This window comes from Podarcis vaucheri (assembly GCF_965113315.1).
Source record: "Podarcis vaucheri genome assembly, chromosome: 17".
Lineage (NCBI taxonomy): Eukaryota > Metazoa > Chordata > Lepidosauria > Squamata > Lacertidae > Podarcis > Podarcis vaucheri.
This window is the reverse complement of record NC_138755.1, coordinates 12,015,780-12,039,208: the sequence shown is the minus strand read 5'-3', so window position 1 is coordinate 12,039,208 and position 23,429 is coordinate 12,015,780. Positions and strand designations below refer to the sequence as shown.

The following is a 23,429-nucleotide window of genomic DNA, read 5'->3' as shown; positions in this document are numbered from 1 at the left end:
CATGAAAAGCGGTGTCAGTAAAAAGAATGAAACCCCTCTTGCCTTAGCTTGCTACATTCCAGTATTTCTAAAAATCCGCCGCTTCCCCTGCCCAGTCAAGCCCTATTAGCAAAGGAAGCTGAACTCTAGAGAAACGCTTGCTGCAGTGGAATGCAATAAGAGAAGGGAGGGGCTTAGTTTCCTTCAAGTGCATTTTAAAAGAACACGTTCAAATTGCTTACTTTGTGCAACCTGCACAGTTTATTCCACTTGTGTCCTAACAGTCTTGAGTTCTTGGGCTGCTGGATTTTTAGTTTTGACTAAAGCAGACATTCAATCATATGGTTAGTCTGCAGGTACTGGCAAATACTGCAAGTTCATTTGATAAAGGAGCAAAGAGAATTGCTACTAAAGTGTTTTCCCCTTCCTTTCACATGAAGATTTCACACAGGCTCACCTGTCCCTCAGAAAAGTGGGTAGCAGGAGCCCCACCAGCCTCTGACCCAGTGTTTGGAGGAATAAGCAAGATTACAGTTTGCTCTAGAAGGCCTTGGAGGCAAAACTGCTTCTCCACGAATTCCAGAACTGTTTTTGTTCCAAATGACATTTCCAGAGGCAAGCTTTGTAACTGCAGGAGAATAGAGTACTGTTGAGCTTGTGAAACTACTTATGCACTCCCCCCCCCCCTTTCTATGCAATATTTTCACAGGACTCTGATGCTGGCTGAGCAGCCCCAGAGACTGCCACTATCTCGCCAGAGGACAGGTAATGCATGGCAGGGGGGTAATGGTAGCAACATGCTTGTTTGACCTGAGCTCATATTTTCTACTATACCTCTTTCTTCCCCAATAATGAAGAACCATCTTCAAGGCTAGTCAGTATCCTTGATGAGTCTCTGGTGGCTACCAACGACGAAGCCAACTACTCTGATGGTGGTTTTTGTGCTACTTGTCTCTCCATTCCCCCTCCCCAGCATTCCAGTTCCCTGGTTTTATATTACGGTGACCATTTCTCTCTTATTTCTGTAGGGTATATGAAGCATCAAGAGACCTTCCTTCCTTCTTTTTATGGGTTTTGTTCGTTGCCCTTTGTTTCTCCAGTTGTGAAGGGAATGGTGCAGGGTGGCATAAAGTCCACAGACTGAAACAAAATGGCATCAGTGGGAATAACGTGTTCGTCATATAATAGAAGATGCTCAATAAACTGCAATTAAAGAAAATTATGTGTATGTGATTCTTCTGTAACTAATTGTGGTCAAATCAGTTGGCTTCTCGGGCAAGTTGACCTTCATGTTACTTTGATCAAACCTGCATCCCAGTGTTAGTAATATGCATGTGTACGGATTCTGAATACATGCCAACAGTGCACAGCTCCCTTCTGTGGAATCTAAGGGGATCTGCAAAGCTTCATATCCGAATGGGAATTCGTTAGATTATTAGAGTTTAGAGCATGGGGGTGGGGTTGAGTTTGGGTTTTTTACTGCTCCCATTAACAGCACAGTTCATCCTGATTATTTAGAAATGATCAAGCTTCGGCATTGGAAGTTTTCCGCATGTCAGTAAACAAATAGTTTGTGCCTCATTCCACCTAGTCTTGCATACCAATCAAGACATACACAATCTGGTTTGGGGAGAGGATTGAAGGAGGAATCTATCACTTTAGCAAGTCATGTTTCTGTAGGGAGTCTTGCCTCACAAAGCAGTATCCCTAGATTATTGTAATTATGAATTTATTTTTGGCTGAAGGCTTAAGGCCTTCAAAATTTTTGTTTCTAATGGAAAGTTGCCTTAGCAACTATGACCATAAAATCATTCTGTACAAATATCTCACACGTTGATGGAATATAGGCTATCATGAATATCCATGACAGAGAGATAGCCATGACCATTTTAAGTATTTCACTAGCTTGAGTATTTCAAATTTAGTAATACCTTTAGCAATTTTGGCCAAATAATGAACTCTAAATATATCTGTTCAGATCCTTTTAACATGGACAAACAGTAAATTGCCATCCTAGTATGTAGTGGACAACTGAAAGCCCCAAATTGCATCTCAAGAGCAACTTCAGTAAAGCAATTAATATAAAATACACAGAGTCCCCATGTTCTTGTTTCCCCTTACAAAAGAGTATTGTACCCATCCTTGAGAATGGTGACATCTGAGATAAGCTACATGTGAAAGTTATGATAGCCTAGGGACAGCAGCCCAACTTGAAAGTATTGTTTAGTGGCAACCAATGAATAGCTGAGTACCAGCAACTAAGATCTTGCAAAGAGAAGCGGTTCGTCACAAGATGGGTTGGGGAAAATCTCACATAAGCCTGCCAGTACAGTGGTGCCTCGCAAGATGAAAAGAATCCGTTCTGTGATTCTCTTCGTCTAACGGTTTTTTCGTCTTGCGAAGCAAGCCCATTGATGGATTAGCGCTATTAGCGGCTTTTAGAGGCTTATCTGCTGATCAGATCAGCTGATAAGCGGCTTAGCGGCTTAGAAAAAAGGGGGGAAAGGGGAAAAAACCAGGAACTTGCAAGACATTGTCATCTTGCGAAGCAAGCCCATAGGAAATTCGTTTTGCGAAGCACCTCCAAAACGGAAAACTCTTTCGTCTAGCGAGTTTTCCGTCTTGCGAGGCATTCATCTTGCGGGGCACCACTGTACATTTTAGGGAACAGTTCCTTTCGTCACTATGGCACTCGTGGAAAATGCTGTTTGTTAAAATTTCCTTTCTGTGCTATTAATGAAGCCAGAAGTTTTCTCAGTATGCTAAGAACATACAGAGAGCCTGCTGAATCAGACCAATGGCCCATTACTCCAGCATCCAGTTTTCACCAGATACCGGTGGGAAGCTATCAAGCAGGCCTGTGTCTTGTCACATAAAACATACAATTTTGAGATTGTATGTTTGTTCATTTGCCGTATCCAAGGTTTATGGAGGCTGAAACCCTTCTAATTGTTTAGTGCAATAGTGAGGATTGCTTTGGGGAACTTAAAAAAGGATTTGTTACCTGCTTTTCTGATGAAAACCCGAGTAAACGTGGGATTCTACCGCTGCATTTTATTCCTATCTTTGTACATGGCCTTGCCCATTATCAAATGCTAACAGGAAGAATGTTACGAAAATGTTTCTTGTATGCATGTCATTCCACCTAGTCCTGTAATCTAGAGTTTGTGGTATTGGAAAGCATATTTCTGGCAGACGAGAAGCCAAAATGAGACATTTAAAAACACCATTGCCTTGACCCGAGGAAGATTGGTGCCTCTGGAAGACGATGCCCTGTTTTTTACTCAGTAGTTCAAATGCACAAAATCCCAGATACCACTCCTGCATCCTGCCAGAATAGTTCCCTGCATTTGGTGCTCTGCCTCCTTTTACTGTTTAGTTACTTTTAAAAAACACACACTTTACAACACAACATAGGACAAAACTATACACAGTATCTGGAATAACCTTTAAAAAACAAAAGCTGCATATTTCATTATAAAGTGTTCATTTTACAAAAATGAATAAAAGGAGATAAGTTTACAGTAAATTTGCTCCATAGTTGTATTTTTCATTTTTCTCACATGGTGAGTTTAATTTCAAAATCCACCATTTGGTTTATCCATTACCTGAAGGAGGGTGTAACTTGTATTCTCAAATATTATGCACAGAGAATCCTGGCTGTTGTGACTAAGAGGGGTGCTAATTCTTTGGTTTTGGTAATTTAGTTCATTCATGCAGTTCAAGTGTGTGTGTGTGTGTGTGTGTGTGTGTGTGTGTGTGTGTGTGTACAGTGTATCTAATGGAGCTGAATATCCTAGGATCGCTCTTTAAAATAATTTTTCCAATACCTTATGTGCCATAAAGCATTCCTGCCATTTTTGTTAAATTCTTTTTTTCCATACTTACTTTTTATTGAAAATTTTCAGTGAGAAAGGGAAAATAAAAATAAAAAGAATACTTGAAATTGTGATACGGTACGGAGTATAGATATATAAGCAATACAGTTATTCCAACTACTGGGGGGGGGGAATGCTAGCAAGACATAATTTTTATAAATGTGTTTTTCTTAAATTCTTGTCCTTTTTAAAATTTCCAACACATTGGAAGTTAGGTGGGGATGAGTGAACCATATGAAATGGAGGCTTATTTGTATATGTCATGTGGGAGAGGGTTTTTTTTTCTGTTGTAATTATTTTATATATATGGCTGTGGACAGGATGCCCGCATTGCAGGGAGTTGGACTAGCCACCTTGATCAAAAAGACACCTACGCCTCTGTCTTATTAAAAATGCAATATGCATTGCCTGGATAAGTACTAGATAGCAGCACTCAACAACAGCCATATAACACTGATAATACCATCTGTTCAGAAGTTCATTATTTATAGGAAAGGTTGAGATGTGGTAATGATGAAGTAAACAGATGGCTATATCAGAGGAAACAGTAGCACTTTCCCTCTTGTGATTGTGTCAAATTGTGTAAACCCACAATACATTTTGTGCCAACGGTTGTAACATGCAAAAAGCTTCACTTCCTATGACATCAACATGTTTTACATTTCTTTGGCTCTATTGGTTGAAGGGGTCTTGGCAGTCAATGCACCTGTGTTACATCCAGGAGATTCCAGGTCCAGATCCCATGTAGGGCTTGAAAATGCTCCTGCCTGGCAACATTCAGACCATGACACAGTTAGCTAAAACCAGTATTAAGGGTAAAGGTAAAGGTACCCCTGCCCGTACGGGCCAGTCTTGCCAGACTCTAGGGTTGTGCGCTCATCTCACTCTATAGGCCGGGAGCCAGCGCTGTCCGCAGACACTTCCAGGTCACGTGGCCAGCGTGACAAGCTGCATCTGGCGAGCCAGCGCAGCACATGGAACGCCGTTTACCTTCCCGCTGGTAAGCGGTCCCTATTTATCTACTTGCACCCGGGGGTGCTTTTGAACTGCTAGGTTGGCAGGCGGTGGGACCGAAGGACGGGAGCGCACCCCGCCGCGGGGATTCGAACCGCCGACCATGCGCTCGGCAAGTCCTAGGCGCTGAGGTTTTACCCACAGCGCCACCAGGGTATGTATATACAAAGTAATGCCCAGAACAGATCATCCATATGAAATGCTAAATACCCATTCTTGAACCCGAACTTCAACTAGCTGGCTCTCTTCCTCCAAACCCTTTCTCCCTCCCATCTCATTCTTTGTCCTCCGTTTTTCATCTTTCCAATTGCCAGTTTCATCACACACTCCAGCTGCTTCTCTGACTCCCAACTGTGGGATAACGAGCATCATACAGCCAATATGCTTAATGCATGAAGTGGTTAATACCATAAAGTAAGCTGTCCTGCCAGGCTTAACCTAGGTCACTTCCCCTCACCTTGGGAGGAAATAGGTAAACAAGCTGATTGTCACAAACACACCCATCTATCTGATGAACTCGGTGTGTGGAACACTGGTTGATCCAGCTTAGCTGCAGGGCTCGCACAAGCCACTTTTGTGTTCTTATACCATTTAGGAATTTTCACTACATTCTAACTAAGCCACGTTTTACTGGCTGTGCAGTTATCTGAAGTCCACGAACCTGACCTTTGAAGAGTTTTTAAGTAAAGTGATTTTTATGCTGGGGGGAGAGGGAAACCTGAGAAAGTAAGTTTGTAAAAGACATTAAGGAACTCTTTTTCAAGAGCATATTTTAAAGGTCTATTCCCATCCTGTACTTTGTTCCTTATTTTGTGATTTTAAATATCTGCTGGAGTTCTCATGCCAAAGAGTACTTGCCCCAAACCTGGCACCCAGGAATTCTCCTTTCTATATAGTGTTATGAATTAGGGAAGTTAAACTGGATGCAAGACCCCACTAATCACTGGAACCAGCAAGTGATAAAATCTAAATCAAGCCAAGCTATCTTCCTGGTGAGGTGATAGCCTGGGTGATGAACCATTAAGCAGGATTAAGGGATAGTTTGGGAGATGGCAAATACCACCCCTCAATTCAGGGCGGGGGAGAGCCAGGGTTGAGTGTTTGGGGGGCAGGGATGTGACCTGGAAGGAAACACAACAAGCTGGAGAGAAAGAGAACAATTTTTGGTGTTTGTTTGAATCCAAGGCTGTGGCTATGAGAGGACCAATTCCCTTTGGGGTGTTAGCTGTGAACCCCTCCATCATTGTCTCAGGTTGTATATATTTGTGAATAAACCATATATCATAAAGATTCCACAGTCTCCACTATGCCTCATTCCAAAAGGAACACGGACCCTAGGTAAGCACCTGGAATCTTGCACCCCTCAGAGTTTGGGTGGTATGCATCAATATGTTCTGCACCAGCTCCAAGCAACACTCCATTGCTTTTCTCTGCTCTCTGACATACCTCGGCTTATATCCTCTTCTTGATGCTTCCAGGACACTCTTTGGGGATTCCTCCTCACAGAGGATGGGATGGTCCTGAACAGATTGTACTGTGTATGTCCCTAAATCTTGTCAATCCTTTTCTTTTGGAGGGAATTTTGAAATTCCTCCATGTGATGTGTCATAAAACAACTGAAAGGGGCATCACACACACAAACTCACACAGAAGTGATACTCCACACTGTCGCTGTGGAGAACAGGCTGGTTTTTGTGTCTGCCTATAAGATATGAAAAGAGCTATTTTGCCAGAATTGGAGCAAACCAGATGCTCCAGGGAAGCCCTACCTGGAGATGTTGATGAGGATAGAACTTCTGTGTGGAAGGAAGGCAGGTGCTTTGCAACAAAGCTGTGGCCCTTAATCCACCTTTCCCATTGGCCACACCCACTTTTCTATGATTGGCTGCACAGAGAGCACAAAGAAGAACTCTTAATATCTTTCAAAATTCTTATCATTGCTGTTACAACAGCAACTTGTTATAATACGGTGATTTCCTTTCCTTTATATTACACATTTTTGCAATGCTAACACCTTGAAGTGTTATGAAGGTGGCCTATAGATTTGTAGGGTAAATTGATTAAGTGAAAATAAATTGAACACGCTTATATGGGTCTTGGATGGTTTTATTTCAGTTTCGACTAGTTTTCAAGATAATTAAGTGACTGGTTGTGGTATTGGTGCATCATCTTGTAACATTTATGGGAATGAGATCCAGCTGATTTTCTTTCCAAATGGGAGGGTTTAACAACTTTGATTCACCTTTGCAGTCACACACAGTTCCAGGTTCAGATGTCTTACTCATACATCTGCGCAAGAATCTGTGGAATAAAAGAGATAAAGTCTCAGAACAGGATGTGGAATTGGGACCAGGGTACAGAATGCAAGTAAACACCAACCAGGGGCAGTCAAGTTATACTTCATACTACTTATTTCCCCAACATAAACTACCTTGATCATCATTGCTAGAAAATTGTGATCCATTTTGTTTAAAGAAAAAAGAAATTGCATCACTATTTATCTCAAATCTAGAAATAATAAGGCATAAGAGAACCTCGTATTACCAGATCTCTGAAGATAGATGATCTTGTCGACACACAGATCCATTGACCCTGCAATCTCCTTGTATATTTCTATCACTTCCGTTGATGCTTCCTCTTCCCTGACTTCAGACCCCCCAAAAGTTGTCACATTGAGAAATAAGAGGGAGAAAAAAGAGATGGAACATACTTATTTTGGATCTCAAGCAACAAACACATTTTGGATCTGAAGCACATAGTTAAAGGATGAAATCTGCCACAAAAGGGATGTGGATGGCTTCAAAAGGAAGTTTTTAATGGCTGTTGTTTTATTGTGATTTTAATATTTGGTTGGGAGTCACGCAGAGTGACTGGGACATCCCAGTCTGATGGGCGGCATATAAATAATAAAATTATTAGATTAATATTATTTTCTAAAGGGGATAGGGGAATAGAGCAGACACTATAAACAATCCATGCTGTGTGGCTTCCCAACATTGCAATGCAGATGCAGTGTATAATATCACATCAGTATATTCTGAAATATTTGCTGTGCTGGCTGAATAGTCTTTCTAATGCTAACTGCACCACAGCAATAAAATATGCTGTACTTGTTTTAGCTTAGAAAGTCTTTAGAGGCATATGGTGGGAGAAGAGCTTCTTGCGTGTGCCTTCAGGGAGCCAGTTTGTATAACGCATTATGCTGCTGCAGATTCAGAATGCTCTAAAGCCCTTCTGCCATGCAATGATGCCCAGGCCCAAAAGACTCCGTTTTCACTTTGCTCCTGCTCTCCTTTTCTGTATCTCTGTACCTGCCTTTCTCTATCTATACCCCACTAGAGAAGACTTTATAAGACAAAGCACATCTGGCATGTATGACAACTACCACCCCCAGTTCCAAACATTCCCTTTTCAGGAAAGGTGCTCAAGAGAACATTGGTCCTGTGGCTTCAGGCATGCTAAGAGGAAACGAGTTATCTAGGCCCATTTCTGGTTGATTTTTGACCTGGGATTGGCACTGAAATGACTCTGCTCAGCACAATGGATGACTTATATTAGAGAAGAGAATGGGCCTGCTCTTGCTTCTTCATGGTGCAGTGATTTTGGATACCATTGACCATGGTACAGTGGCCTAGCGTGGGTTGCCAGCACCTGGGGCCTCGCAGAGAGGAGGGAGGGAGGGAAACGGATGGAGTACACATGCACATTCAACTGCCTAATGGCATCTGTGTCACCCACAGAGATAAGAAGGGTCGTTCCATTGTCTGGAGAGGTCACTTCCTGGTTTGCATGGAGAAGCTGTTATCAGTGGAGCCCAGCAACAGAAGCATGCTGCTGTATTGAGGCAGCAACAAGTGTTGAAAATTTGTTCCCCCCAACAATTTTGCACCTGGGGCAACTGTCCCTGTGCCGCCTCCATGCTACACCAGTGCCATCATATTCTCCTGGACCAGCTCTGTGGTTGGGGAGGTAAACACTACTCATTTTGAAAGAGGAGCTTTGGTGGAGGTGATTTGGAGTAGAGATGAAGAAACTTAATCTCTGCTTCAAATTGCACAACAGAGGGTGGAGGAAGGCTTTCAGAGGATCTAACACTCTTGTATATTTGCAGCTAGCCAGTATACCTGACACATTCAGTAGCCTCATATTTACATCCCACAACACACTCTTTCCCATCAATGAAGACACATACCGTATAGCTGCAGGACCTCCATTTCTTGTGTGTGAACGAAAATAATGGCGTAATGGACGTAATCTGTCTTCATGATGTAAATGGTGGTCTTCCCTTCATCTGAATCAGGACCACAAAAGAGATCCTTTAAGGGCACACACTTCTCTTACAGTTTGGTGCAGCAGTTACCTCAGATGGGCATATGCCTTGGGGGGGGGGCGGTTCCAAGTAGAACTGATTCCACCCCCACCCCAGTTCTCCAATGTATTGGCAGTGACATCGCCATACAAGGTTTTGCTGGAGAAAGTGGATAGAAGCTTTCCTTCCTCTCTCATAGCACTAGAATTCATGGGCATCCAATGTTGCTGAATGCTGGAAGACTTGGGACATTTAAAAGAAAGCACTTTCTTACGCAGTGCATACTTAAACTAACACCCGTCTTGAAAGACCTACATTGGCTCCCAGTATGTTTCCGAGCACAATTTAAAGTGTTGGTGTTGACCTTTGAAGCCCTAAACAGCCTCGGCCCAGTATACCTGAAGGAGCGTCTCCACCCCCATCATTTCTGCCCAGACTCTGAGGTCCAGCGCCGAGGGCCTTCTGGCGGTTCCCTCATTGCAAGAAGCAAAACTATAGGGAACCAGGCAGAGGGCCTTTTTGGTAGTGGCGCCCGTCCTGTGGAACACCCTCCCACCAGATGTCAAAGAGATAAACAACTACCAGACATTCAGAAGACATCTTAAGGCAGCCCTGTTCAGGGAAGTTTTTAATGTATGACATATTGGTGTATTTTTGGTCTTGTGGAAGCCGCACAGAGTGGCTGGGGAAACCCAGCCAGATGGGCGGGGGACAAATAAATTATTATTATTATTATTATTATTATTATTATTATTATTATTATTAAACTGTGGAACTCCTATAGGAGGCAGTGATGGCCACAAATATGGACGGCTCTAAAGGGTGGGGGAGATCTATTGATGGCTATTAGTCACAGTAGCTATGCTCTGATATCCACAGTTGCAAACAGCAGTGCTCCTGAATACCAGTTTCTGGACCCCACCCCCCACATTAAATCAGATTTCTCACTTTTCAGCGAAAATCCAATGTTAACTAAACCCATTGTCAGTAATCCATTTGTGATTATGTCAAGTCCCCAACTGCAACATTAAGCCCCCAACTGGAAGCCCCTATCAGAGGGGGATAGAGGTGGCTTGGAAACAACTTAGCTTCCCATGGGAGGCTGGTTGGAATACTGTGATTTCCTTCCGCCCTGAACGAAGAGTGAATCACTTGTTGTTTACCTGCCCTGTATATTCCAGGCTGCTCATCTGGGAAAAAATGAGTCTGCAATCTTTCACACTCCTTCCCTCTGGAAAGAAAATATAAGATCATGGCACTTCTGCAGAAGTCCCACTATTTGTACCTGCAGCAGCTGAAATTTGGGATTGGAAGCCTCTCCAGATCATTGCATTTTAGTGCCCCCACCACCGCCCCTTCACTCCAGCAAGTGAACTGATGGGCCTTGCAAAACAAAGGAAGGTGGTCTCAAAGTAATTCAAGAGAACTTACACTGGAACTCGTGTTTTGAAAGTAATGGATCCATTATCAAACACAACGGTAGTATGAATCTTCTTGTCCTCTGATGGCTGACCTTCTTTCATAGCCAGTGCAACGAGGTTCCATTTTCCAGTAAACTAGAAAGAGGAGTTAAGTCAATTTCCTCGCCAAAAATGCATGCACTGGAATGATCCTCTTTCCACTCACATCACTTCAGGAAGCAATGCTCACTCTTTGATGGTAGTGGTGGTGGGGGAATAGTATATAGAAAGCAGAATTCCTGGATGTCAAGATTCAAGTTTGGGGCAAGTACTCTTTGGTAAGAAAACCCAGCAGAGATTTAAAGTAATAAAATATGCAGCAGCATCATCATCATCATTAATACCCCCCCCCCCATAATCTGGCTGGGTTTCCCCAAATGCACGGGGCATCTCCCAGCAGAATAGCAAAACCAATAAAACATCAAACATTTTAAAAATCCCTAAACAGGGCTGCCTTCAGATGTATTCTAAAAGTCAGATAGTTGTTTATTTCCTTGACATCTGATGGGAGGGCGTTCCACAGGGGGGGAACCACTACCAAGAAGGCCCTCTGCCTGGTTCCCTGTAATCTCACTTCTTGCAGTTAGGGAACCAGCAGGTGACCCTCAGAGGAGGACCTCAGTGTCCAGGCTGAATGATGGAGGTGGAGACGCACCTTCGGGTACACTGGGCTGAAGCCATTTAGGGCTTTAAAGGTCAGCACCAACACTTTGAAGTGTACTCGGAAACGTACTGGGAGCCAATGAAGATCCTTTAGGACCGGTGTTATATGGTCTCGACAGCCACTCCCAGTCACCAGTCTAGCTGCTGCATTTTGGATTAGTTGTAGTTTCCGGGTCACCTTCAAAGGTAGCCCCACATAGAGCGCATTGCAATAGTCCAAGCGGGAGATAGCTAGAGCATGCACCACTCTGGTGAAACAGTGTGTAGGCAGGTAGGGCCTCAGCTGGCATACCAGGTGGAGCTGGTAGACAGTTGCCCTGGATACAGAATTGACCTGCGCCTCCATGGACAGCTGTGAGTCCAAAATGACTCCCAGGCTGCGCTCCTGATCCTTCAGGGGCACAGTTTCCCCATTCAGGACCAGGGAGTCCCCCACACCCACACATCCCCTGTCCCCTCCCCAAACAATACTTCTGTCTTGTCAGGATTCAGCCTCAATATGTTAGCCGCCATACATCCTCTAACCACCTCCAGGCACTCACACAGGACCTTCACTGCACTCACTGGTTCTGATTTGAAGAAGAGCAGAGCTGGGTATCATCCACAAACTGGTGAACACCCAGCCCAAGCCCCCTGATGATCTCTTCTAGTGGCTTCGTATAGATATTTAAAAGCAGCAAAGGGTGTAAATAGACTAAAGTTTGTCATGTAAAGTGAGTTCCAAAATCCCCCCTTTAAACAGTTTCTTTTCAAGGTTTCCTGCTTCTCCAGCATAGGAAAAAGACCACATGTTGGGTAAGTGAAAAACTGGTTTCCTTACAAACCCTCCAAAGGTCAGATTCATGTGCTTCAGAAAAGGTTGCACAGGCAGTAAAACATAGCATAGCTACAAAGTGATGAAGGTTCCTAAATCAGTGGAATAGGAACTCAAGAGTGGCTGATGAGAGCCATGCAGTTGAACTGGAGCAACCAGCTCAAACCTCTTAACACACTGAGTTTTCCAGGTAGACTGAAAGGAGAACAAAGTTCCTCCTAAGCTGAGGTCAAATGGACATATCTAAGGCTGGTGGGACAGCTTATGCTAAAGTATTAACCCCTTCATGCATTAATTAGACTTAAGCATATTGGAGAGAGAGAGAGATATAGGCACACAAACAGCAGAACAAAGATAACATCCTCTCACTCACTTGCATATAGTTCACAGCTATTGGAAGTGCTCTCAACTTCCATAACGCCTGAGTAAATAAGAGACCAAATCCCACTGGCTACATATGTCAAAGATCTCCATGTGCTACTATTTTGTGCCCTCCTTAGATTAAAGGATTGTTGGGATATCTCCTACCTCCTGCCTGCAGCCCAAAACAGGTGGCCATTGTGTCCCAAAGTTCAAGGACCCAAAATGGCAGTGTCAAATCATTGCCTCACTGTGGCTTTGGAGCCTTGAACTGACTGCTGGGGGGCATTCAACACTTCTCTTGCTGCCACAACACTGCAGTAGCTGCCATTTTGTAATGGGACAAGTGTCTCCATCAGAAATAGAGCTGACAGATGTAGTATCCCCACCTGCCCTCTACTCTCTGCTTTGGTCTGGATAAAAACACCCATTTGGAGATACGTTTGTGGTTACCTTTGTGATATCGAAGTCTGGCTGAACATTGACAAGGGCTGAAGCATGAAGCAAGTATAGACAGGTCAATGCCAAACTCAACAGTGAATGTTTCATCCTTGCAATGGTCTCTAGCTGGGCAAGATCTGCAGTGTCAGTATAGATCTTCCTTCCTCAAAGCTTATCCAAGAGTATCCACCCACGCATCTCTTTGAAGCTATTTCTGTACCGGAAAGGAAGATTACTGGGTTATTTTGAGAAGTAATTGTTTCATTAGTAGGCATCATCCGAAACATATAGGACACTGTGCTCATCACCACTTGTTCTGCTGGGAATCTAATGAGTCAACCTGTAACTAGATCCCACTCCAAAGGTGAATGGGAATATTGGCAACCTTCATCAAGGATTTTAGCACCCCCTTTTTATGGAGAGGCGGGAAAGCTTTTTTTTTTAAATAATATTTATTGAGAATTTAAAATTACAAAGAAAGAAAGGGGGGGAAAGAAATAAAAGGAAAAGGAAAAAAAGGCAAGCAAAAAGAGAAATTAAACAATACAAGTCAATAACAGCAGAAATCGAAGAGAAAACAAAACACACAATACACGAATAACAAGAAAAAACACACAAAAATAAACAAAAAAAAGAACAAATCCAATGTTCCCAAATCTTTATCTTTCATTAACTTGTTTCATCGACCTCCTCACACCTCCCTTTTTTGTATTCTAGTTATTAATTATCTCAGCAAATCCTTTCCATCTTTCACAATATTCTGTCATTAAATTACCTTAATTTATTTTAACCTTATCTTACCATAAAAAGCCCTAAAGCTTAAAACTTAAATCTTATTTATACATAATTCTTTTTCACATAACATATTTATACATAATTCTTTTTAACTTTTCTACTAAAGCCAAATAGTTTCATTCCAACATTTTTCTAATACTCATTAATTTTACAGTGATTTTCTAAATAAATTTTTTAAAACTTTCTTCCAATCTTCATCCATCGTCTCTTCTTCCTGGTCTCAGGTTTTGTCAGTCCTTTCTATCCCATCCATCTAGTCCATCAACCTGGTGACCTTCTACCCGAGGCTCTTAAGTCTTTTCCATGTCCCTTCTGCAGGTCTTCTTCATGTTTATACCTGCACTTTGCTTTATTTTATGCTAATCTTATTCTTAATTTCCTTCCTTTCTCTCGGGGAGACTCCGACTTGACAATATCTTCATCCCTTCTCAACAAGTCAGCCCATTCTCCATAGTCGACATTGAAATCCAAAAGATATTTAAAGACATGCTTCAAAGTCCCTCCAAGGTTAAGGGCCCCCACAACTCCAAACTCCCCCTGGCCCAAGGTCAAATCCGAGAAGTCAAAACATCCCTGCATAGGGGGGTCTATCCAACTTCCCATCTCCAGACCAAACAGTACTCCATCTCTCCAAATCTGACTTTCTCCAGGTTCTGTCGTCGGAGACAACAACTTATGTTCCTTCAGGGCCGCAGCTCTCTCCATTTCTACTACTTGAGGTTCAGCGACAACCTCCTCCTTTATCTTCTTCTCCACTTGCTCTGTCAGAGCACATTCCTGGGTTAACTCCTGAGTGGTTTCTATATAGGTATTCACGGTTTGTCCAAAATTGCCAACTGCAACAGTCATCAAATCCATCTTCTCATGTAGCTGTTCCAGTAAAGTGCTTGTTTTGCAAAAAGCAAGCACTAAAGCTTCTTCTGGGCACATTCTTGTTCAAGGTCAAAGTCTAGTCTCACGATCTTTAATCTTTGCAGCTGCAGAATTCCCCAGATCGACTCTAACAACAGTTTCACAAGCTCCCTCTAGAGGAAGCAATTTCTAATTGCATCCGTCTTTTTAAAAGCAGATCTAGCAACAAAGTTTCTTTCATTTTTCAGATATTTTGTTCCTTTTGAGTGCAAAAGGGGACATTGGAATCAATATTGTCAGAGCTGCCACCCAGTCCCAGCTCACATAGGACCAAGTCCGCCAGCGTTCACTTTATAAGAGTCTTTATTAAGTTACAGGTTTCATTTCCGAACTGCAGCGTGCAGCTCTACACCTTCTGCCCTAGGTCGGCGAAGACCCGTCTGAGTCCCCGCCTCTTGCACACCAGCTTAATACCCTAGCCTTGCTCCACCTCCTTCGCCTCTCCCTACGTCTCTGGGTCCTTCTGCCCCCCTGGGCCTCCTCCCTTCTACTCTCCTCTGACGCTGACCCCCCTGATCCTTCTGCCTCCTTGCGGCGGGCTTTGGGACCTGGCTCACTCTCCGGGCTGCTTACTGCTCCAGCTTCCGCTGCATTTGAACTTGGCGCGCGCGCCCAACTCTCTACTTTCCTCTTAACCGTTGCCTCGCTCTCTGAGGAGGGCGTGACCACCCCTGACTCGTGCCCTCCCTCCTGCTGACAGCCTCCGGAACCCGATGCCTGGCTACCTTCCTCCCTGCTGCTCTCAGTCTTGAGCGTGGGTCCCGACTTCCAGCTGCTGCCGCCCTCAGTTATGAGCGTGGGTCCCGACTTCCAGCTGCTACTCTCTGAATCTCCTCTGTTCCCTTCCTCCTGGGGTGTCCCCCCGGATCCCCCCCTTGCTCTGCTCACTGGGGCTCCCTTTTGGGAGTCCTCTGACTCACTGCTTAGGCTTGGAGATCTCGGGTCGTCATCATCACTCATTTTCCCTTCGGATTCCTCCCCCTCGCTCTCTGCTTCCTCCCTTCTCTGCGTCTCTGCTCCTGAACCCCTGACATCCATCCCCCCCTCGAAGCCCCCCCTTCCCCCCTCCCCGCTTTCAGGTGTGGGTGCTGGGTGCTCCATCATCACGGGAGGGAATGCCGGATACAGTTCGCTCCCCGTGGTTGGCCGCCAACTGAAGACCTCCGAGTCTTCCTCCTCGCGGTCGCCGACGTTGACCTGTTCCGCTTCCATCTCTGTACCGCCGTGCTCGAACCCAAGGTCCTCCCCGAACACGTCCATGTCAGTCTCTGCGTCGGTCGCTCGACCTGGCATCTCCAGCCACTTCCGGCGCCATTGCTCCTCCGGTCGATCGTCCCACCAATACGAGGTGTCTGACGCCGAACCCGCCGGCGATCCTTCTGGGGAACGGGTGCTCAGTGCGGGTTCCCCGTCCGAGTCGAAGCCATGGAACGTGCTGGAAGAAAGTGTGGGCGTGAACAGCCAGTCGTCGAAGAAGCTCGCTGGCATGGGTCTGTGTGGGAAAAGGGCATGAAACTCGTCCTTGAGCAGGGGTTCCTCCAAAGCGTAGTCTGGCACCCAGCTATTGGCGCTGGCCCGGGTGCCCTCCCTGGCTAGGAGGTATTCGACTCCCTCTTCCCCCCATCTGGAGTCCAAAATCTCCGTGACCTCGTTGATGGGGTCTTGCTGCGTCACCCCTCGCGTCTCCGTCCGCTCCCGGAACGGACTCGGTGCCGTCCCTGGCTCCTGGAATCTGTGAGGTGCCTTGTAGGGAGTGAGCACCGACCTGTGGAACACCGGATGCATTCTGGAACCCTCCGGCAGCGCCAGTCGGAAGGCTACCGGGTTGATCTGTGCTTCGACTTGGTACGGACCAATTTGCTTGTGCCCCAACTTCTTCTTGGCTAGTGACCTGGTCGGCACTGCGTGGGCTGCCAACCAGACCCAGTCTCCCACTTGGATCTCTTCGCCAACCCGCCTGTGCTTGTCAGCTTGCACCTTGTAGGCGTGCTTAGCTAGCTCCAGCTGCCGTCTGAGTTGATCGTGTACCGCCTGCAACTCTGACGCGAACGCGTCCGCCGTCTGTGGTTCTCCGTCCCCCACTCTCTCCCGTCCCGGGAAGGTTCTGGGATTCCTCCCATTGTTGGCGAAGAACGGCGTCACCCCTGTGGACACGTGCTTCGTGTTGTTGTAAGCGAACTCGGCGAGCGGCAGGTAATCCACCCAGGTCGCAGGTTGTTGATTGGCATAGCATCTCAGGTACTGCTGCATGATGGCATTGACCCTCTCTGCTTGCCCGTTGGTCTGCGGGTGTCTTGCTGATGCCAGATCGACCTTGACATTTAGAAAACTCATCAGCTTCTGCCAGAAATTCGAGACGAACTGGCGCCCGCGGTCGGACAGGATAGACCGCGGCAGACCATGCACTTTGAACACGTGATCTATGAACAGTTTGGCGGTTTGTTCCGCCGTGGCCACCTTCGCACACGGAATGAAATGTGCCATCTTGGTGAACAAGTCCACCACCACTAGTACAGCTGTCTTGCCTCTCGAGCTGGGTAGATCCGTAACAAAGTCCAGGGCCACCCTCTCCCACGGTTCAAACGGCGTTTGCAGCGGTTCCAGCAGTCCCGCCGGTGGTTTGTGCACCGGTTTGGCCCTCTGGCAGGTGTCGCACCTCGCAACGTAGTCCGCGACTTCCCCTCTCAGTCTGGGCCACCAAAAGTCCCTTGCGACTAATTCCACCGTTTTTTCCGTGCCAAAGTGCCCGGCCGTGGGTGCGTCGTGCAGCTGCTGCAGTACCCTGGCGCGAAGTTCGTCTCCCGGCACGTAGATGGCCCCTTTACGTAAGAGCAAGCCGTCTCGTATCTGGAACTCGTCGCCCCTCGCCGTGCCCTTGTGCACCTCTGCCATCTTCGCCCGCGCGAAGGAGTCGTCCTGCAACGCCCGCCGCACCGCATCCAGGTCTACTGTGGCTGAAGCGCACGCCCACGCTGTTGGCGCGAAGATGTGCATGGCTGCCGCTGGCGTCGCCTCTTCGAGGTATTGCGGTTTGCGGGACAGTGCATCCGCCATGACGTTGGTGTCGCCTGGGACGTACTCTATTCGGAAATTGAAGTCAGCAAAGAACTCCGCCCAACGTATCTGCCTCTGGTTCAGGAACTGAGCCGTGCGCCAGTGCTCCAGATTCTTGTGATCCGTGCAGACCTGCACCGTGTGCTTGGCGCCGATCAGGAAGTGCCTCCACGCCTTGAAAGCTGCATGAATGGCCAGCAACTCCCTGTCCCAGATGGTGTAGTTCTGCTCCGACTTGCTGAGCTTTCTGGAGTAGAACGCTCCCGGCCTCCAGACCCCCTGTGGGTCCCTTTGCAGCAGGACAGCTCCCACTGCTCTATCGGACGCGTCTGTCTCTACCCGCATCGGTCTGCTGGGGTCGATATGCAGCAGTTGCTCTTCCGACGCGAAGAGACGCTTGAGTGCCTGAAAGGACTGCTCCGCCTGCTCCGTCCAGATGAATTTCTTTTTCTTGGAGCTTAGCGTGTCCGTAATGGCCGCCGTCTGCATCGCGAACCCCTTGATAAACTTGCGATAGAAGTTGGCGAAGCCGACAAACCGCTGGACCTCCTTCCGGTTGCGCGGGCTCTTCCAATCCAACACCGCACGAACCTTGGCGCTGTCCATGGCTAGCCCCTTGTCCGACAACTTGTAACCCAAGAAATCCACCTCCGTCGTGTCGAACTGGCACTTCTCCAGTTTGGCGTACAGTCTATGCTGCTGCAGCCTCTTCAGCACCTCCCGAACATCTTGGTCATGGGCTTGCTGCGATTCGGAGAATATCAGGATGTCATCCAGAAAGCAGACGCACTTCTTGTAAAGGAGTCCCGCCAACACATGATGCATGAAAGCTTGGAAACAGTGAGAACCGTTTTGCAATCCAAACGGCATCACTCTGTATTCGTAGGTGCCCAGAGGCGTGAACATGGCTGTCTTCCACTCATCGCCCTCCCTCATGCGGATGAGATTGTACGCACCTCGCAGGTCCAACTTGGTGAACACGCGTCCCTTGCGCACCGTCGCTAGTAGGTCGTCAATCCTGGGCATGGGGAAATCAGAAGGCTTGGTCATCTTGTTTAAGAGGCGAAAATCCACCACCAGTCTTTTTTGGGGCGTGTCTTTCTTCTTCACGAAGAAAACAGGACTGCCCCCTACTGCCCTGGACTCCCGGATGAAACCGCGCTGCAAATTGTGATCTATGAACTGTTTGAGTTCCTGTAATTCGTCCTCAGACATGGAATACAGCTTCCCTTTCGGCAGCGTCGCCCCTGGTAGGAGGTCAATCTTGCAGTCATATTGCCTGTGCGGTGGTAGCTTGTCAGCCTCTTTCTCGCAGAAGACCTCCAGAAAGTCTGCGTATTTGTGGGGGACTGCTTGCAACGTTCCCAACTGCAGTTGTGATTCCTCCTCCTCTCCCTCCTGTCTGGGCAGGATGCAGTGTTCTGCGCAATAAGAGGAGCCGAAGATCAGCTGTCTCTGGTACCAAGCCAGTGTCGGACTGTGCCTGTCCAGCCAACTCATGCCCAACACAATGGGCGTGTCCGACAGTTGGGTGACATTAAAACTGATGACTTCCCTGTGGTTGCCAAGGCGCATCACCATCGGTGGCGTTTGCTTCACCACCTGCCCCCCTAGCAACTCTCTGCCATCCACTGTGACGACTTGCAGGGGCAGAGTGGCAGGCAGTAGCTGTATAGCGTGCTGCTCCACAAAATCCTGCGCTATAAAGTCTGCGTTGCTTCCAGAATCCACAGAAAGCGGCACTTCGATAGTGACGCCATCGGGTAGCTGGAGAGATGCTGTGAGCTGCACTACTGGTTTGGGTGGGAGGGGGTCCGTGGGTTGCAAGATCGCTGGGGACTGCTTCACTGATGCGTCTGGCTGGGCCCCAGTGCCTCTGTCTCCAGCCAGACATCGTCGTTTCCCTGCTGTGGTTCTCCTTGCTGCGTTGCTGCAGTCACCATTGCTGAGGCTGCAGTGTGCTTGTGGAGCCTCCGGGGACACTCTTTCGCCAAATGGCCTGGATCCTCGCAGATGTAACACTTCCTGTTCCCTCTAGGAGGCTTCGCTTTCACTGCTGTCGGTGCTTGGGCTCTGGCTGCTGACTGAGCCCTTGCACCTCCAACCTCCATCGGTTCCCCTCCCCCTCCAGGCGGAGGTGTGGATTGCGCACGCGCTGCTTCTCTTGGAACGAAAGAGAAACTTCTCGCTGCTTCGCGCCCTCCACGTCCTTCATCTCTGCACCATGGACGTTCTTCCAGCCTCACCCCCACAGTCAGCGCCCTTTGGACCACCTCCTGCGTGCTTCGGGGCCTCTCCCCCCTTGCAATTTCATCCTTGACCGCAGAGCTTAGACCCTCCCAGAACAGGTCTCTGACAGGGGGCGAATCCCGGTCCCACTCTAAGGCACTGACCAGCGCAAAAAAGCGGGCGTGGTACTGCCGGACGCTTGCCCTCCCTTGTTTTAGTCCATGAATCTCCCGTCGGGCAAGATCCACATCAATAGTAGACAAAAAACACGCATCCATCGCTTTGATAAAGGCATCTGCATTCTGAAGCGCCGGATCTTTATCCCTCCACAAATTGCGTAGCCACGCTTTAGCATCCCCATGCAAATGGGATAGTATGAACCCCACTTTCTCTTCCTCATCTCTAAAGTCTTTTGCCAGCAGTTGCAGTGCGCACATTACGTCTGCTCGAAAATTGGGGTACTGTTGTAAATTCCCATCGAAGTGAGCCACAAGCCCTCCTGCTCTCCGTGCCAACCCAACCCCCTCCGGTCTGGGTCCTGGCTGCCCGTGTTTAACCCATGCTTCAAACCTGGCGTGGAGATCTCTGTAGGCGGCTGCCGCATCCTCCTCCCTCTTCTTGGATGCCAGTACCTCCGCGTTCAATTGGGTAACTGCCTGTTGCAGCGCTGCAACTGTCTCTGCTTCCGTCATCTCTGCTAACCGTCGTGAGCTTGCTCCCAAACACCGATCCCCTCCTCCAGCTGCCTCTCTCTCCGCTGCGAGATATCAGGTGTCCGAAGCTTTTCAGAGACGGGTCTTACTGTCAGAGCTGCCACCCAGTCCCAGCTCACATAGGACCAAGTCCGCCAGCGTTCACTTTATAAGAGTCTTTATTAAGTTACAGGTTTCATTTCCGAACTGCAGCGTGCAGCTCTACACCTTCTGCCCTAGGTCGGCGAAGACCCGTCTGAGTCCCCGCCTCTTGCACACCAGCTTAATACCCTAGCCTTGCTCCACCTCCTTCGCCTCTCCCTACGTCTCTGGGTCCTTCTGCCCCCCTGGGCCTCCTCCCTTCTACTCTCCTCTGACGCTGACCCCCCTGATCCTTCTGCCTCCTTGCGGCGGGCTTTGGGACCTGGCTCACTCTCCGGGCTGCTTACTGCTCCAGCTTCCGCTGCATTTGAACTTGGCGCGCGCGCCCAACTCTCTACTTTCCTCTTAACCGTTGCCTCGCTCTCTGAGGAGGGCGTGACCACCCCTGACTCGTGCCCTCCCTCCTGCTGACAGCCTCCGGAACCCGATGCCTGGCTACCTTCCTCCCTGCTGCTCTCAGTCTTGAGCGTGGGTCCCGACTTCCAGCTGCTGCCGCCCTCAGTTATGAGCGTGGGTCCCGACTTCCAGCTGCTACTCTCTGAATCTCCTCTGTTCCCTTCCTCCTGGGGTGTCCCCCCGGATCCCCCCCTTGCTCTGCTCACTGGGGCTCCCTTTTGGGAGTCCTCTGACTCACTGCTTAGGCTTGGAGATCTCGGGTCGTCATCATCACTCATTTTCCCTTCGGATTCCTCCCCCTCGCTCTCTGCTTCCTCCCTTCTCTGCGTCTCTGCTCCTGAACCCCTGACAAATATGTTTCTCTTTTTTAACTAATTGTCAAAAACGTTTTGTCCACAGTCGGTGAACGACCCCAAAGCGTCTGTCTCTGACACCCCGCTCCCAGGTTCAAGATGGTGGAAATTTATCTTTCTTTACTCTATCTTCTGCAGGTTTGAACAGTCTAAAGAGATCCCCCCCTCTTCTCCTGCTTCCAAGGGGGGTTTAGTAATTTTAAACTGATGGAAATTTGGTCTTTTACAAACGACTTTCCAGACTCTAGCTTGCAATGTCTTTGCTTCAATCTATTTACAAAAGCGGAAGGCGGACTTCCTGTTTAGACCTTCCCGCTTCGGTGCCAAATTAAGAAGTTTCATAATCCAATTTTCCGTTCTACTCACGGGCAGCTGTTTAAAATCCAATTGTCCACAGGAAAAAGTCAGCGCTGTCTGGCAACAGCAATGCGGCTTCACTCCGTGAAAAAAGCAGTCGATTCGAAGCACCGCGCCATTCACCCCACATCGCTCCGGATCCCCGAAACTGGGTTTCCCCGCGAGTAGGGGAGGTGCAAAAGGTGCCAGCCAAATCCCACATCCACAGGCTTCTCCCGCCTGTGGTTTTTAATGGGTCTCCACCTCGTCGCGGCAGTCCAGACCTTAGTTCTCACGAAGCGGATTCCTCCCGATCAGAGGAAATCCGCCATTGCCAGAGGCGCTAACCCGGAAGTCTGAAAGGCGGGAAAGCTTTGGTTGCTCTCAGCAGCCTGGAAGTGTCAATGTTTTATTTAATTATATTTTATGCTCTTCTGCTGAGTCCAGACATCTGTGGGTGTTGCTATTGAATGTCATGTTGGCTAGGGGGGCCACTAGGGGGCGCATTGGAAGATGGCCGACAATACCATCTCTCTGACCCACACGGGGTAATTAAGAGGCTGTTATGAGAGTAGACAGCCTCCCTTGTTGCCCCAAGGAAATGGGGAACACTGCCCTTGCTTGCTGTGCCCATAAATCACCCCCTAATTCGAAAGAAGGGGGTGAGGGCCCTAGGCAGAATGCCCCCGTGTGGACCTCGGCTCTCCTGGACGCTGTCTCTGATGGCGCACTAGTTGCAGCAATTTGGAATAATTAATTACAAAAGAAGCAAATGCACATATTTCAAGTGAAGAAGGGGAGTGAAGTCTGCTAATTTAAGTGACCTCTGCGAAAGAAGACGACGGGTTGGAGAAACAGGAATATTTTACGATGAAGGTACACCAAAGGCTGGGTATGTTGACAACTTGACTGAATGGGGGGGGGAACCTTTTTTACTTTCCTTCTATGTGATTTACAAGAACCCCTCCTCATTAGAATCGTCGGTTGAACTGACCCAAGCAGGATGATTAAGGTCTGTGTGGAGATAAACTTTAACCAAAAAGTATGCTTTATGGAGATCGAGAAGCAATAAGAGCTTTTGGGAATAGCGCAGCAATTAATTCAGAGTCACCATCTTGCCAAAGGATTTATAGCCGGGAGGAAGAACGGACTTGTTTTCAGACTGCATTCCTAGTGAATCTCCTCAGAGGTTTGAGAAAGGAGGCAGATTGGTGAAGATTAATGACACTAAGACTGTTTTAATGTATAGAAGTGAAGTTATATGGAAAACGTCTGGATATGGCTACTGGATAAAAAAATAATAATATCCACGCAGGATTACAAACTGTTCTAACCAGCTTGCGGAGATTATCAGAGGTCACAAAAAGAAAGGAAAAATATATGAAAATAACAACAAGAGATGTGGAAAAACAATAAGAAAGGACTGGATAGTACTGTGAACATCATAAGGTTAGATTTATGGACATTAAAACAGCAGTAAGAAGCAAGAAGTTGATTGGATCCCCTTCGAAACTTGAAATATGGGTACCCCCAACAAAAATTTAAAATTCGGCTGTGTAATTTGGAATTTATGTAATTTGGT

General features: G+C 47.3%; 1 protein-coding gene across 1 annotated transcript; it reads right to left on the bottom strand.

Moving 5' to 3' along the window:
* Window positions 1-6,956: 6,956 nt before the first annotated feature.
* Window positions 6,957-13,054, bottom strand: LOC309522061 (extracellular fatty acid-binding protein-like). The gene is made up of 6 exons (XM_082205277.1): window positions 12,931-13,054; window positions 10,612-10,736; window positions 10,344-10,411; window positions 9,064-9,162; window positions 7,416-7,517; window positions 6,957-7,172 (listed from the first exon to the last, which is right to left on the bottom strand). Exons 1-6 carry the CDS (start codon window positions 13,024-13,026, stop codon window positions 7,153-7,155), a joined length of 510 nt encoding a protein of 169 aa, XP_082061403.1. The 5' UTR covers window positions 13,027-13,054; the 3' UTR covers window positions 6,957-7,152.
* Window positions 13,055-23,429: the final 10,375 nt, after the last annotated feature.

Excerpts from the sequence above, each read along its gene's own strand:
- LOC309522061 (XM_082205277.1), bottom strand. The coding sequence starts at position 13,026 with ATGAAACATTCACTGTTGAGTTTGGCATTGACCTGTCTATACTTGCTT. Across the intron at positions 7,518-9,063 it reads GGAGGTCCTGCAGCTATACG|TCAGGGAAGAGGAAGCATCA; the intron begins GTATGTGTCTTC and ends GGGGGTCTGAAG. Across the intron at positions 7,173-7,415 it reads CATCTATCTTCAGAGATCTG|ATTCTTGCGCAGATGTATGA; the intron begins GTAATACGAGGT and ends TTTATTCCACAG.